General features: G+C 39.6%; 1 protein-coding gene across 5 annotated transcripts in view; it reads right to left on the bottom strand.

Moving 5' to 3' along the window:
- Positions 1-15,665, bottom strand: part of Clbn (Nuclear export mediator factor NEMF homolog Clbn) — a 67,839-nt gene that overhangs the window by 39,507 nt on the left and 12,667 nt on the right. For all 5 annotated transcript variants that reach the window (XM_069332447.1, XM_045749165.2, XM_045749166.2 and 2 more), the window contains exons 6-11: positions 13,003-13,169; positions 12,705-12,846; positions 10,732-10,902; positions 5,524-5,701; positions 2,607-2,744; positions 258-454 (exon numbers count right to left, since the gene is read on the bottom strand). In XM_069332447.1, the coding sequence (XP_069188548.1) occupies positions 258-454; positions 2,607-2,744; positions 5,524-5,701; positions 10,732-10,902; positions 12,705-12,846; positions 13,003-13,169 (993 nt within the window). The remainder of the gene's footprint in view (positions 1-257; positions 455-2,606; positions 2,745-5,523; positions 5,702-10,731; positions 10,903-12,704; positions 12,847-13,002; positions 13,170-15,665) is intronic.

Below are 15,665 nucleotides of genomic sequence, written 5' to 3'. Positions count from 1 at the left end.
TCTCTACATTTCTTTGATCTTTTCCCCTCCCCAACTGACTGGGGAGGGGAAGGAGTGCTAACAAGCTCACTCTAGTTTTGAGATATGATTGTTTGTTTACAATGTTCATGGGAGTTCACTTGGTAGTTTTAAGGCTTTGGTCTCTTTAAACCCAGCATGTTTCTCTATGACTGATCTTATCTCTTATCTCTATGTACAGAACTCACACTACACATCTTTCATCACCATAACAATAAAAATGCATTAATATACCTCACCTAAATAATTTTCAGAAGAAATGAACCATAGAAATTTTTCAAACCAAAGGACTTTTCTCGCCTTATTGATGTTAGAGATGGCTGCCACCTCCTTGAGTGTTTGATTGGTTTTCTTGGTAGCTAATTGAAGCACCTTGGCTGAGGCATCAATTGTTCTCTGTTCCTTCTTTGCTGCTTGACGTTTCTGATCAAAATACCTGGCAAAGTATGTTTTGGAAATTTAATATCTCACCTTGAGAAACAGTGCATCCTGCATGTTAACCCTTAAACTGCGCATGCCATATATAAACGCCATGAGTAACATGTCCCACGGTGCACATGGCATATATATACGCCATCGGGTGCCAGGCACAATTCAAATGACCCGCGGCTATACGGGGTTCACATTAGCTTCCGCAGGGCTCTTGTAAACAGACGTCATTTTTTAACAAAATCGTGGGAAATATTCTCCGGTGTGAAAACAACAGTACTGTTGGAGCAACCAAGGCAGGCGCACACAGCATGAGCGAACAGCATTGCTGTTCAGCTTGTGGCCACAGCATCGCCGAAAAATGTCAAAATAAATATATAACTGCTATTATTTAAAGATGACAGTATTACAGATGACTCCTGACTGTGATAAAAATTACCAGGATTGTGATAATAGCAAGATTGTTGTGATAATTAGTGCTGTGGGAGGAGTAATGCTGAGGGACGGAGATAGCATTGTTTACTGACTGTGTGGCCACCTGTTATTGTCTGCATTCACCATACCAGCTCAGTGGTTCTCTATGGTGAACACAAATGTAGATACTTATATATAATGTGTGTATTAGTGTAATAACAGCAAAAGGATTATGTCGGGAGGAGCCATTTGGGTGACGGAGGTGGCGTCGTCTGCATGACTTGTCTAGCTGTGTAGAGGGTGGCCACTATGCTCTTTGGGCACCCTACAAGCTTACGTGTGCAGTTACGGTGCATACAACATATAGATACAGTACTTATATATAATGTGTGTATATAGTGTAATAACACTGCAAACAGTATTGTTGGGGAAGAAATTTAGTACGTGTGACCTTGAATGTGTGAGGGAGGCAGCCGCCAGCTGACTGTGTGTAGCGACGACTCTTAGTGCCTGAACTAACTATATCAGCTTAGTTGTAGAGTTGTGGTAAACAAAACACATAGATACTTATATATAACGTCTGTATATATAGTGTAATAACACCACAGACGGTATTGTTGGGCGAGAAATTTTAGTGCGTGTGAACTTGAATGAGTAAGGGAGGCAGCCCCCACCTGACTGTGTGTAGTGACATCTCTTATAATAATAATAATAATAATTTTTATTTAAGTAAAGGTACATACATAAAGAGATTTTACAATGTTTGTTGGCTTTATAGATAGAGCTAGTACATACAATGCCTAAAGCCACTATTACGCAAAGCGTTTCGGTCTTAGTGTCTGAACTAACTATATCAGCTTAGTTGTACAGTTGTGTTGAACAAAACATGTAGATACTTATATATAACATCTGTATATAGTGAATAAAATAAAAAACAGGATGGTGGGAGGAGAAAGTGTGAGTGAGGCGTTGTTGAGGGAGTGGCAACGAGTGGCTGGCTGGTGTGTGGAGGTCACTCCTCGTTGCTTTTCGACTCACAATACCAACTTAGTGGTTCGTTATGGTGAACAAAACATGCAGGTACTTGTATATAACTTGTGTATAGAGTGTAATAACAGCAAAACTATTTGTTTATTGTTTTATTAACATAATAATTGAATCACTAATATGAACACCATACTTTTGAGTATAGCGATGATTCACCCCTTTTATTATATATCACAATACACACTGAATAATATTACAGTACTGCAAAAAAACTAAGAAAAAATCAGAGACATTGAAATAATTAGGTAATATCATCTTTGTGGCAACTCCCACCTGTCAGCTCGGGTGACGCTGACCAGCTCTGACGACCGCTATGTCAACGCCTACATTTTGCCAGACTTTCTCGACCTATTTGGGCCAAAATATGTCGCCTACGATTTATTTTTTATTTTTCCCGTACTCAGGGAACACAAATTAACATTTTTAGAAGACGAAATAATTTTTTAGAATTTTTTTTTTCTTGCACACAGGGGTGTAAATCTCCTCAGGACCCCTTAGCAGCTTAAGGGTTAAGTACACTAATTAGATAAATAATTAGGTAAATAAAGTAATTATAAGACCAAGTATTTAAATATATTATTATAATAATTTTTTGCAAGTACATAAACCCGATGTGATATCACTACATAAAAGTAAATATGAAAGAAAAGTGTATAGACTGTGAAAAGTCTTTCAACATTGTATATACCATAACTAACTTTCGAGCATTGGCCATTGCAGAGAGTTCCAGTTCTATATCCACTGTCATGGGACGCATCTTTGTTGAATCATTTCCCTCTTCACGTTCTTCATCCGAGTCCAATAAGATGTCATCTTCATCACAATCATATGGATCACTGAAAGAGAATTATTTGATGATAACATTTCTCAAGCAAATAAGAGCTTAACTCCTAAACTGCTCATGGCATATATATACAATAGGAGTAACGTGTCCCACCATGCGCATGGCAAACATATACGACACAGGGTGCCGGCCATGATTCAAATGGCCCGCGGCTACACAGGGTTCACATCGGCTTCCTCGGGGCTCTTGTAAACAAATGCAAGTTTAAAGAAAATAGTGGGCAACAATCTCCACTGTGAGAGCCACAGTACTGTGTGAGCAACCAAGGCTGGCTCACACAGCTTGAGCTAACAGCCCAGCTGTTAAGCTTGTGATCACAGTATCGCCTAAAATAGTGAAAATAAATATGTAACTGCTATTATTTAGCAATGACAATACTATATTACAGAAGACCTCTGACTGTGATAAAAATGACCAGGATTCTGATAATAGCAGGATTGTTGTAATAATTAGTGCTGTGCTGTATGGTGGAAAGAGTGATGCTGAGGGAGGGAGGAAGATAATGTCATCTACTGACTGTGTGGCCAACTGTTATTGTCTGCATTCACCATACCACTTCAGTGGTTCTCTATGGTGAACACAAATGTAGATACTTATATATAATGTGTGTATTAGTGTAATAGCAGCAAAAGGATTATGTTGGGAGGAGCCATTTGGGTGACAGAGGTGGTGTCATCTGCATGACTTGTTTAGCTGTGTAGAGGGTGGCCACTATGCTCTTTGGGTACCCTACCAGCTAAGTTGTACAGTTATGGTGAATAAAACATGTAGATACTTATATATAATGTGTGTATATAGTGTAATAACACCACAAACAGTATTGTTGGGGGAGAAATTTTAGTGCATCTGGCCTTGAACCAGTGAAGGAGGCAGCCGCCAGCTGACTGTGTATGTAGCGACGTCTTTTATTGCCCGAACTCACCATACCAGCAGTTATACAGTTGTGGAAAACAAAACATGTAGATACTTATATATAACATCTGTATATAGTGAATAAAAGCAAAAACAGTATGGTGGGAGGAGAATGTTGGCGAGTGAGGTGTTGTTGAGGAACGAAGTGGTGGCGAGTGGCTGGCTCGCTGGTTTGGCGGCCACGCCTCATTGCTTTTTGGCTCACCATACCATCTAAGTGGTTCGTTATGGTAATTATAATTGAATCATTAATATGCACACCATAATTTTGAGTATAGCGATGGTTCACACATTTTATAAATACTGTATATCACATTACACACTATTGAATAATATTACTGAAAAACTAAGAAAAATCACTTTTTTTTTATTTCCCAGAATTAGGAAATAATATCTTTGTGGCAACTCTCACCTGGAAGCTCAGGTGGAGGTGACCGCCTCTGACGACTGCTCTGTCAACGCCTACATTTTGCCAGACTTCCTCAGCCTATTGCAGCCAAAAAATGTCACCTACAATTTTCTTTTCTCGTGCTCAGGGAACACAAATGAACATTTTTAGAAGACAAAAAAAAAATTTTATAATTTTTTTCTTGCGCATGGGGGTGTTAAAGCCTTAAGGATGCTGTCAAGCGCTTGACAGCCGAGTGGACAGTGCTTCGAAGTCGTAGTCCTGAGGTTCCGGGTTCGATCCCCGGTGGAGGCGGAGACAAATGGGCAAAATGTTTCTTTCACCCAGATGCCCCCTGTTACCTAGCAGTAAACCTGGGTACCTGGAGCCAGATTCACGAAGGTACTTACGAATGTTTTTCTTAGCGCGTTCATAGCGGCTACGTCGATATTCAGGTAGCCACATTAACCACTTAACTGCGCCAACCGAGTATTCTCGGTCGGCAGGAAACTGCGCCAACCGAGAAAACTCTTTGATTTTTCGTAACCAATTCTAAATGTGTACGAGGCTGGTTGTGTACGAAATGGACTCTTAGTACCTCCAGTGAGAGGCAGCCATCTTGGACTGTCTTGGAATAGAAGAACTCCCAGAAACCCATCAAGCAGGTATCAAGCAGGACAATGTAAATACCAGTACATGATTTAAAATTTCTCAAAAGAAGCATGCACTCATTTGCCTCCCCCCCCCCCCACCCATTCATTTTGGTAGGGAAGGGGATGGGGCTCATGCTGTCCACTGTCTCTAGCCCTCAGTTTCCTGAGCAAATGCAGCAGCCAGCCACAATCAGGCAGAGACCAATGCGAACTCAACCCCGAAGGAACAAAGAATCAATGAGACAAGAGAAGTGGAGTCCAAAAGGAAAAGGCTCACCTACCTCCACGCCCAAGGGGCAACCGCAGAAGCTGATCGAGTCATATCCTAAACTCAAAACCCAAAAAACTGTAGACACTTTGGGGGTTGTAAACAGGGAGGGGGTGACAGGAAGGGTGAACCATACCTAAAGAAGAAGGAAGACGAAGTGCGGACAGAACCATGGGAGAAAACCAACACCTCTAACCCTAAGATCATAACACCAACGGGAAAGCTCCAGGAATTCCACCCAGGTACACAAATCCAGACTGCTGCAACCTGGAAAACCTAATATGCAAGTGGTCCTTACCTGAAGACTCCACCTAAGGGCCAGAAACGAGAGCAACACGACAGGCTCACATCCCATATGACTCAGGGTCGAAGATGTCACAGGCAGACGGATCAGTCACCACATGGCACGGACGACGAACAACCCTCAATTTCCAACAGGAAATTTGGTTCCAAGTTCCAAATAAATGACTTCTAAACACCTATTAGGAATGCCTTCCATTTGTAAGTTGGGAACTGCCTGAATAACACACAGAAATATTACTTAACATACCTGAGTAAGAGTGTCATAGTACTGCTCTCCAGTTTGAGCTGTTTGATAGGTAGAGCTACAGGATCTCCTCGCGCTTGAGCCTCTGCAAGCAGCTCTCTAATTTGTCTCCAGTCTATTTGATTGGCCACAGCACTTCGGACCACCAGAATTGCTGCATCAACTAAATCTTTGTTAAGTTCTGAAAAAACATGAAGAAAATTTGCAAATAAATTAAAATTAATGGCAAAAGCATGCAGTATTGAAATCAGACGCAACACGTATGTTAAGACAGTACAGTAATGTAAATTACATATATTTAACAGTTTATGAGTAAATAGTCTGATCACATAAATGTGTCTGTACATAAAACAGACATACTGTATAACATGTGTAACTAATTTCATATCTAGATACAGTTTGACTGTATGAAGATGTTAAAGAAAAGTATCCCCAGTCACCTATGGCAACATGTTCCTTAATACAAACTATATTTGAAAACTGTTTTTTAGAAGGTCCATCAACAGAGTTGTAGACAGATAGAACAAGTGGTGAAGGCCAAAACCATCAGTACAGTACTATAGTTTAAAGTGTCATACAACAGAATGCTAGTATTACACCACAGGGGTAGCTCTCATCCTGTAATTACACTTAGTAATTACTCATCTCATTTAGGCCTTTTGTTTTCTTTTCCTCCCCACTAGTTTGCCAAGAAAATTCATATCACGAGTCATCACACTTACCTAAAGTCTATTACAGTACTGTATAACCAAAAACAAAAAACTAAATAGGTTTCAAAGACAGCTGATCAGGAGAGGTACTAGGACTAGCTGAACTTTCCCCAGTTCTTAAGAACATTAACCCCTTAACTGCGCGGCCTCCAAATATGACACCTCCCCAGTGCACAGGAAATAAAATCTCTGGAAAAAATTATTTTCTGTTTTTAAAGTGTCAAAAATCCTTCCCTGAGTAAGGGTATAGTAACAGAAGGTCGAAATTGTAAGTGTATTAGCTGCTATGGGGTCTGTAAGATCGGGCATGACGTCATCATTCCCTGGTCACCCGTGGCATACGCCCCCGGGGCCGGTAGGGCGCTTAGGGCAGGATGCACGAGTTGCCGCGAATATATTTTTGTTCAGTTTCTGCGCACAGTTCCAAATACATTTTATATGCTTTTACGTGTCAATCCTATGTATAACGAACACGTATACTATATTATGGCAATAGAACATGCGTACTGTCCGAAGACACCGTGTTACATGCATGACACATGTGTACGCATTTCCGGCACATATTTCCATTGTATTATGCTAATTTATGTATATACAGTCCATTTACACACTATACACTATCACACACTCTATATACATTCACCATGAACACACTCAGAACTCCACGAGTGTCAGCTGCCACACCCTCACTCCTCCAATATCCAGTCTCTCCCTCACTCCTCCAACATCTTACTCACCAACATTGCTCCTCCCACCATAATGTTATTGCTTGTATTACACTATTTACACATGTTATGTATACCTATCTACATGTTTTATTCACCAGAACTATGCAAGTAAGCCGGTATTGTCCAAACTTTACAATGGCCACCATACACTGCATGAGAAATCACACAGCAGCCAGTAGACGACGCTACGATTACGTCACCTCCCTCACCAAAATAGCTCCTCCCAACATACTCCTGTTGCTGTTACTACACTGTATACACACACATGGTATATACCCATGTACAAATGTGTTCACCATAGTGAACCACTAAGCTAGTATGATGAGCAAAACAAAGAGTGGCTGCCACACAGCGAGGCTACCTTAATTCTCTCCCTCACCACAATTACTCCTCCCACAATACTATGCACAGTGCTTATTATCACCACAATCCTGCTGTTATTACAATACTGGTCACAAAATCCTGTAAATACATAATTGACCACAAGTTTATTTTATAAAGGAACCTAAAAAGTCGTTTGATGATTCCTAGATGAACGAAATAATGCTGTGGTGCTGTGGCTAGTGCTGTGAACATCGTGAACAGCATTGAATCACTAATATTTGAACATTGTACACAGTCATTATCACACTCAGGCTCTTCTGTTTGATACCTGTTTGATGGGGTTCTGGGAATTCTTCTACTCCTCAAGCCTGGCCCAAGGCCAGGCTCGACTTGTGAGAGTTTGGTCCACTAGTATTGTATCTGTAATACTATCATGGCTAAATAATATAAGTTATATATATATTTTGACATTATTAGGCGATGCTGTGGTCACAAGCTGAACAGCAGTGCTTTGAGCTCATACTGTGTGTGCCTGCCTTGGTTGCTCACTCACTACCGGGGCTCTCACACCCGCGAATGTGGACCACGATTTTTTTAAAGATAGCATCTGTTTACATGAGCCCTGAGGAAACTGATGTGAACCCCATGTAGCCGCGGGAGTTTTGAATGGAACGTGAAAAATACAAATACCCGGAGGCACGTAGCACACCTCCAGATATGAGCCTGCAAGAGCGTTGCGCAGTTAAAGGGTTAGTATCAATGTGGTGCTCATTCAAAAATAATAATACGCTTAAATCCAATTTAATCAACAACTCACCCCTGTCTGCAGCAGGGTGTGTGTATTCAATTCCCTGCAATAATTATGAGTTTGTGGACCTTGGACAAACTGCAAAATCTTTGAGTTTGCATTTATTCCAACATCCATATGCGATTAGAGCTATCCAACATGCTAGTGCATTATATTTACATTCTAGTTTATGTATTATACTATTAATTGGAGAGGTGCAAAATGTTTTGCTAGTTGTGGTAGTTTTGCAATAGGAACCGATGCTAAGTTGGGATGTTTCCCATCCCTATACCTTGTACAGTGGCACCTCGACTTAAGATTGCCCGACTTACTATAAATTCGCGTTACGATATAAATTTGATCGGAAAATGCGACTCGAATTATGATAATGTCGTCGACTGGGTCGACCGAGCGCATGGTTCCCGGTCGCGAGGGCTGACCTGCCTCAGTTTACTAGAGCCGCCCACTTAGTGACGATCACGCTTTTTTTTTTTTTTTTTTTTTTTTTTTTTTTTTTTTTTTTTTTTTTTTTTTGCTTTTTTTGCTTTTTGAACATAAAACTGATTATTATATGTATACCATGCCATGGGTCCCAAGAAAGTCAGTGGTAAGGTTCAATATATAAAAATACATGTGAGGATGACCATAAAGGCAGCTGAGTAAATTTCTTCAGGGAAGGAGGAGGCAGTACAGAATATCCCTTCCTCAACAATTAGGAAGTGGTGTAGACTGTGGGAAGAAATGCAAGCTTTTGTTGAAACGACTCGCCCAGAGCAAGCTGTACTAGGCCGTTGCCTTAACCTTTTCAATGACATTGTGATGCATCATTACAGACAAATGTTAAAACGAAGAGAAAAACAAGTGTCACTAGACAAATTTTTAGTGCGACAAACAAGTAGTGAACCACAACCAGGTCCTAGTGGTATGCAGGCAAAACGTAGGAGAGTGTACCCCAGAGAAATCATCACTGCCTGATGTTATAATGGAAGGAGAGACTTTCCAAACAGTAACATCTCTCCTCCTCCCCCTCATCACCATCTTCCATACACCATCAAGAGTCCTCCATAAGGGTAAGATAAACATATGTACTGTATTGTAGTTGAGAAAACAATTGTATTCAGTATAAAATGTATTTTCAAGTTAATATTTTTGGGGGTGTGGAACGGATTAATTCAATTACAGTACCTATATTTCTTATGGGAAAAATCGCTTCGACTTACGATATTTCGACTTACAATATGTCTCTGAGAACAGATTACCATCGTAAATCAAGACCCCAGTGTATTTTATTGGGATTTTAGAGTAAGTTCTGCAGACCTGAATATTGGTGGCTCTTGTTGATAGGACTTCAATAACACTTTTTGCAAATTAAGATTTCATAGGTTTTGGTTGCCAGTTACAGTTTTTGATTATGTCATTTTCCGCAGTCATGAATACTGGCGGCTCGTGATGATTCTCCTTTAGCATATCATTGGATCAAGTTGTACATTTTCTATGGATGTCTAATAATGGTACAGTACTTGTTTGTATTATGATCCAGAAAGTTTAGTTTTTCTCCCTACACGATGTGTTGCTAAACAATTCATCCGGGATTTCATTAAAATTAAAAAACAAGAGAATGAAAACACAATTGGTTATTTTTATCAATAGTTCATGTCACTTTAAACTACCCTTATGCCCTGTTCTGCCCATTAGATGGATATTACTGGTATGTATGTTTTTAGGCTTCTTGGAATAGTTTCTCTTTCGTTATATTTTGATATTTACGCCGTTTATTTAATTCTATAATTTTCTGCAGCCCTGAATACTGGGTACTTTAGTATTCAGGGCCGATTATCCTACTGGTGTTCGCACCGATAGGATAATATCCTATCATATTATCCTCATGATAGGATAATTTTTTCTCCACTTGCCACGAATTACTATTCTCCCTTGGTATTTCTTAGGTTCTATTTGTCTGTTTTCTATGGATGATTAATAATCATACCCAATTTGCCCTAGAAGACCAAAATTTTAGCTTTTCTTCCGACATAATGCAATGCTCTACAATTCATCCAGGATTTCATTCAAATTAAATAAATGAGAGAATGGAAAAACAGGTGGGTATTTTGATCCATAGTTCACATCTTAAGTATTACATCTAGATTGTTTTCATTCACTTTAAACTATTCTTATGCCTTGTTCCACCAATCAGATTCATATTATGTATTTTTGGATGCTTTTTGATCTAGTTTGTCTTTCATTATAAATTTATAATTATCTCCCCTACCTCTTCTTTCTGAATTGTTTTCTCATTCTATCCAACACTACTCCCTGTCCCATTGTTGTGGTGACCAGTTTCCTCTTTGGATTTGACCGCCTGGTGGTCAGGTCATGAATGTGGCTCTGCTCCTCCAGTCGAGTCTAGTTGCTGACGAAGACTTGAACAGTCAAACATTTTAGCTCCTTTCCTATTTCTCTCTTATAGTTATGGATGTTTTCAAATACCAAACAAATGATTTGTGAATGGTTTTACAGACACAATGTTATTTAAAGTTAGGGACACCCTGTACTGAGATATTCAGTTTTGTGACACTGGAAGAAAAGGATACTTTACTGTACATAATTACATTAACTGTAATTAACAGTTATAAGAAATGCCTAAAAATCAACAGTAGCATACCTATCATATGGCCATGCAATTCATTTGTCTTCTGCGTGTCACTGAGGTCTTGAAGTCGCCGTTCATGGTCACGTTTCACATTTTCTAGCTTTTTAAGTGCCTCCTTCTCCTTCTGCACTGCTTTGTGGTCAATCTTACCAGCCTCCATTTTTGAGAAGTATTCATCACAGGCTGTGCAGAAAGGAGAAAACACTAATGATTATAAAATCTTTTTATCCCCACTTCCATGTTCACAATTTTGTTACATCACCAAAAGAGGCTATATTTATTATTTCACTCTTTATATTTGTTACTATTCTTATACAAAAAACCAGAATTGAATGTAATGAAACACCATTTTCTGGGTGAGCCCCAGAGGCTCCCTGGAGCTTATCGGGCTAATGTATGTTATGTTAGACCAGGACATTAGCTAAGGAGTTCAGACCTACCAGGGACCAGTGCCAGAACCTGGCCCCTTCAGAGAGGTTTCAGGGAGCAATGACCCTGGAAAACCCCCTTGTGGTTGGGGTTTTCCTTATCTGCCATAGCCTCTCTTTCCTTTGTCTCTTACTTTACTGTTTTTTCTCCTCTACCATTTGGTCTCTTACAGTTTTTATTTATTTATTTTTCCTAACGTTTTCTAACTTGTTCATATTTATACCATTTCCTATTCTTTTTTCCTTACTTCTTACCTTTACTATACTTGATTCTCTTATTCTTACCTTTCACCTTTTTCTTAACTCTTTCCTTATTCCTGGACACTCAAGTGACATCAGGTGGGGTCTGTGTTTCAGGTATTATTGAGTTGCTCATTTTCTAAGGAGCTTGATGCCTTCCTTTTTGCAGACCCTGATCTGGCATGTGGGCACTTGGCAGGTGCTTTGCAAGTCCTTTTGTGCTTTGCATTTTTGCCAGCTGCGAGGTGAGTTGGATGCTATGGCAGATGTATAAGCTCTGTTTCCTGCTGATCTTCATTTTTTAGAAATCTGTATCTTGGCCTACCTCAATAACTGGATGGTGGAGGTATCCAGCAGGTCGGCTGGTCTCAGGCCAGGGATCTCGTTCTTTTGCAATTGGCAGGGTTCAAGTTTCATAGCAATTTGCAGTAGTCCCAGTTGGTTCCATTGCAGGTTTAGTTATGATTGGGCATGGTTTGGAACAGCATGACAGTGTCCCTTTCATTGCGACTGTCTTAGCTTGGTTAGTTTCTCGCATCCATTTTGTGATGGGGAATACTCAACTTACTTGTCCGTATCTCAAGCAGACGTAAGGTAGCTTGAACTTTTCTTGTGGGGTGTATCCCGCTAGGCACTTGTGAATTTCAAGAGCCTGGTGTGATACTGAAGGTTTGACAGGTATTAGTCTCTAGCTAGAGGAAAATAGCGAGCAGGCCCTCTAAGAAAATGGGGTTCCATCCAAAGGATTAAGTGATGGTTATCTTGAGGTTATCTTGAAATGATTTTGGGGCTTAATGTCCCAGTCCTCGACCAGGCCTCCTTTTTGTTACACATCTCCAGGAAGCAGCCCATAGCAGCTGTCTAACTCCCAGGTACCTATTTACTGCTAGGGGAACAGAGGCATCAGGGTGAAAGAAACTCTGCCCGTTTGTTTCCGCCTCCACCGGGATCAAACCTGGAACCTCGGGACTACTAATCTCAAGAGCTGTTCACTCAGCCGCCAGGCCCCCTTATTAACAAAACAATTAACAAAAATAACTTGTCAAATATTTACATGGTTGGATTGTTTACATCTGCAGGTATGATGAAACAATGACAAATATTCTGCTTTTCCCTAAATCACCCTTTCTTGAAAACAAGAAAAGGTAGTTAAAGTACTGTATAGGCTGAAATACAATAACACCAAGATATAATGTATTATAATACAGCAAGCCAAAGATAAAATTACAAGGTACCAATGAGACAATAGACTTTAATCATAAATACTGCAAATGATATTCATGTATTAAATGCAAAAAAATACATTATGTAACTTGCCTTCATTGAAGGTTGGGAAGCGTTCATTAGGGGACTGTGCATACTGGGCAAAAAGAAACGGCATAAAATCCTGGTAAATAGGAACTTCCTCTGTACTACCATCTGCTTTTTGTCTGTGCTCAATTTTCTTAATAATATAGCCCTGAAATACAATGAAACCAGTTAGTCAGGTTTGAAATGAAACCTTATCTACATAACATGAGGTCTTATCTCTCTTCACAGATTAGTGCATTTAAAAATCAAAATTTAATATTTACATCCATATATATTTAAATTTGTGTGTGTTTACACCTCTCACCTGTGGTTGCGATCTTGTAGTCCATTGTGTAACAACAGCCTGTGCTCTGATCACAGCGCTATGTAACTGTGTAAGGTCATCATCACTTTTCATGGGATGACCTAGCTTAGTACCAGTAGGGTAGCCTGCCTCCAGCAGTTCATGGTCCAGCACACCACCACCACAGTCTATAATCATGAAAATTGTCAGGTAGATTAGAATTTACAAAATCACACACTGTTGCATATACTGTTTTTTATGTTTAGTGATACATACTCCATTTAATTTACGATTTAACAAATACTGTATGCTAATATGCAATACAAGTGGAAAATGTAAATAGAAAATTTGTCATTCTCTCATTCTTGGTGATACAACAAAAAAAAAAAAAAAAAAAAAAATCAGTAATTATTGTATGCCAAGGCAATTCTAAAAGTTAACTTTAACTCTTGTGTTCCTAAGGGCTATTTGGCCATTGGCACACAACAAAAAAACAAAAAACAAATTCTTCTACACCTGTTAATTTGTGTTCCCTTATCACGGAAAAAATAATAAAAAAAGCGTAAGTGGCCTATTTTGCCCGCTATAGGGCGGGGAAGTCTGGCCAAAAAGAGGCGCTGACTCAGAGTGCGTCCGAGGCGGTCTGCTCAGCCCCAGCTGTCAGACAGGAGTGGCCACAAAGAGATAATTACCTAAATATTTCAATGACTAATTGATTTTTCTTCTTTTTTTTTTTTGCTGTAATATTATTCAATAGTGTGTAGAGTGATATATTTATATAATAAAATGTGTGAATCATCTCTGTACTCAAAATTATGGTGTGCATATTATTGATTCAATTATTGTGTTCATAAAACAATAAACAAATACTTTGTCGGTTTTACACTATATACACAGGTTATATATACGTATCTGCATGTTTTGCTCACCATAACGAACCACTAAGTTGATATTGCAAGTCAAAAAGCAGTGAGGTGTGGCCACCACCGGTAATGCACCGGTAATGTTCATTGTCTACATAAACGATCTACCAGATGGAATACAGAATTATAAGAACATGTTTGCTGATGATGCTAAAATAATAGGGAAGATAAGAAACCTAGAAGATTGTCATGCACTTCAAGAAGACCTGGACAAAATAAGTAAATGGAGTACCACTTGGCAAATGGAATTTAATGTGAATAAATGCCACATTATGGAATAGGAGAACATAGACCCCACACACCCTATAAATTATGTGAGAAATCTTAATGAATTCTGACAAAGAAAGGGATCTAGGGGTGGTTCTAGATAGAAAAATGTCACCTGAGAACCACATTAAGAACATTGTGCGAGAAGCCTATGCTACACTTTCTAACTCCAGAATTGCTTTTAAATATATGGATGGCGAAATGCTAAAAAAATTGTTCACGACCTTTATTAGACCAAAGCTGGAATATGAGGCAGTTGTATGGTGCCCATATCTTAAGACGCACAAACAAACTGGAAATGGTGCAAAGACATGCAACTAAGTGGCTTCCAGAACTGAAGGACAAGAGCTACAAGGAGAGGTTAGAGGCATTAAATATGCAAAAACTAGAAGATAAAAGAAAAAGAGGCGATATGATCGCTACGTACAAAATAGTAACAGGAATTGATAAAATTGATAGGGAAGATTTTCCGAGACCTGGAACTTCAAGAACAAGAGGTCACAGATTTAAACTTACAAAACAAAGCTGCCGGAGAAATATAAGAAAATTCTCTTTTGTAAACAGAGTAGTAGACGGTTGGAACAAGTTAGGTGAGAAGGGGTGGAGGCCAAAATCATCAGTAATTTCAAAGCGTTATATGACAGAGTGCTGGGAAGACGGGACACCACGAGCGTAGCTCTCATCCTGTAACTACACTTAGGTAATTACCACATCTGCCAGTCAGCCTCTCACCGCCACTCCCTCCCTCAATGACTCCTCATTCGCCCCCATCCTCCTCCCACCATACTGTTCTTACTTTAATTTACTATATACAGATGTAATATATAAGTATCTACATGTTCTGTTCACCATAACTGTTCATCTAAGCTGGTATAGTGCCCAAAGAGCACAGTGGCCACCCCCTACCCAGCATGATAAATCATGCAGATGTCGCCACCTCCCTCACTAAAATGGTGTCTCCCCATACTTCTTTTGCTGTTATTACACTATATATACATGTTATAAGTATCTACATTTTGTTCACTATATACAGACGTTATATATAAGTATCTGTATGTTTTGTTCACCATAGCGAACAACTACGCTGCTATAATTAGTCCAGACAGTAAAAGGTGGTCAGAATCAGCAGACAACGCTACCTCCCTCCTCACCAAGATTACTCCTCCCACTACAGCGCTAATTATCACAACAATCCTGCTATTATCAGCATCCTGGTCATTTTCATCAGTCAGGGGTCTTCTGTAATACTATCATTGCTAAATAATAGCATGTACATATATTTTATGGCATTTTTAGGCGATGCTGTGGTCACAAGCTGAACAGCAATGCTGTGAGCTCATGCTACGTGCGCCAGCCTTGGTGGCTCACTCAGTACCGAGGACCTCACACCTGGGAATGTGGTCCACGATTTAAAAAAGATACAAGTAAGGAAGAACCGGGAACTCCATAGGGCAACTAACAAAAATGAAGCCAACCCAAACTCAAAAGAGGCTG

Source organism: Procambarus clarkii, chromosome 27, assembly GCF_040958095.1.
Source record: "Procambarus clarkii isolate CNS0578487 chromosome 27, FALCON_Pclarkii_2.0, whole genome shotgun sequence".
Classification (NCBI taxonomy): domain Eukaryota; kingdom Metazoa; phylum Arthropoda; class Malacostraca; order Decapoda; family Cambaridae; genus Procambarus; species Procambarus clarkii.
Note: the sequence above shows the minus strand (reverse complement) of the source record. Positions and strands in the feature narration are given on the sequence as shown.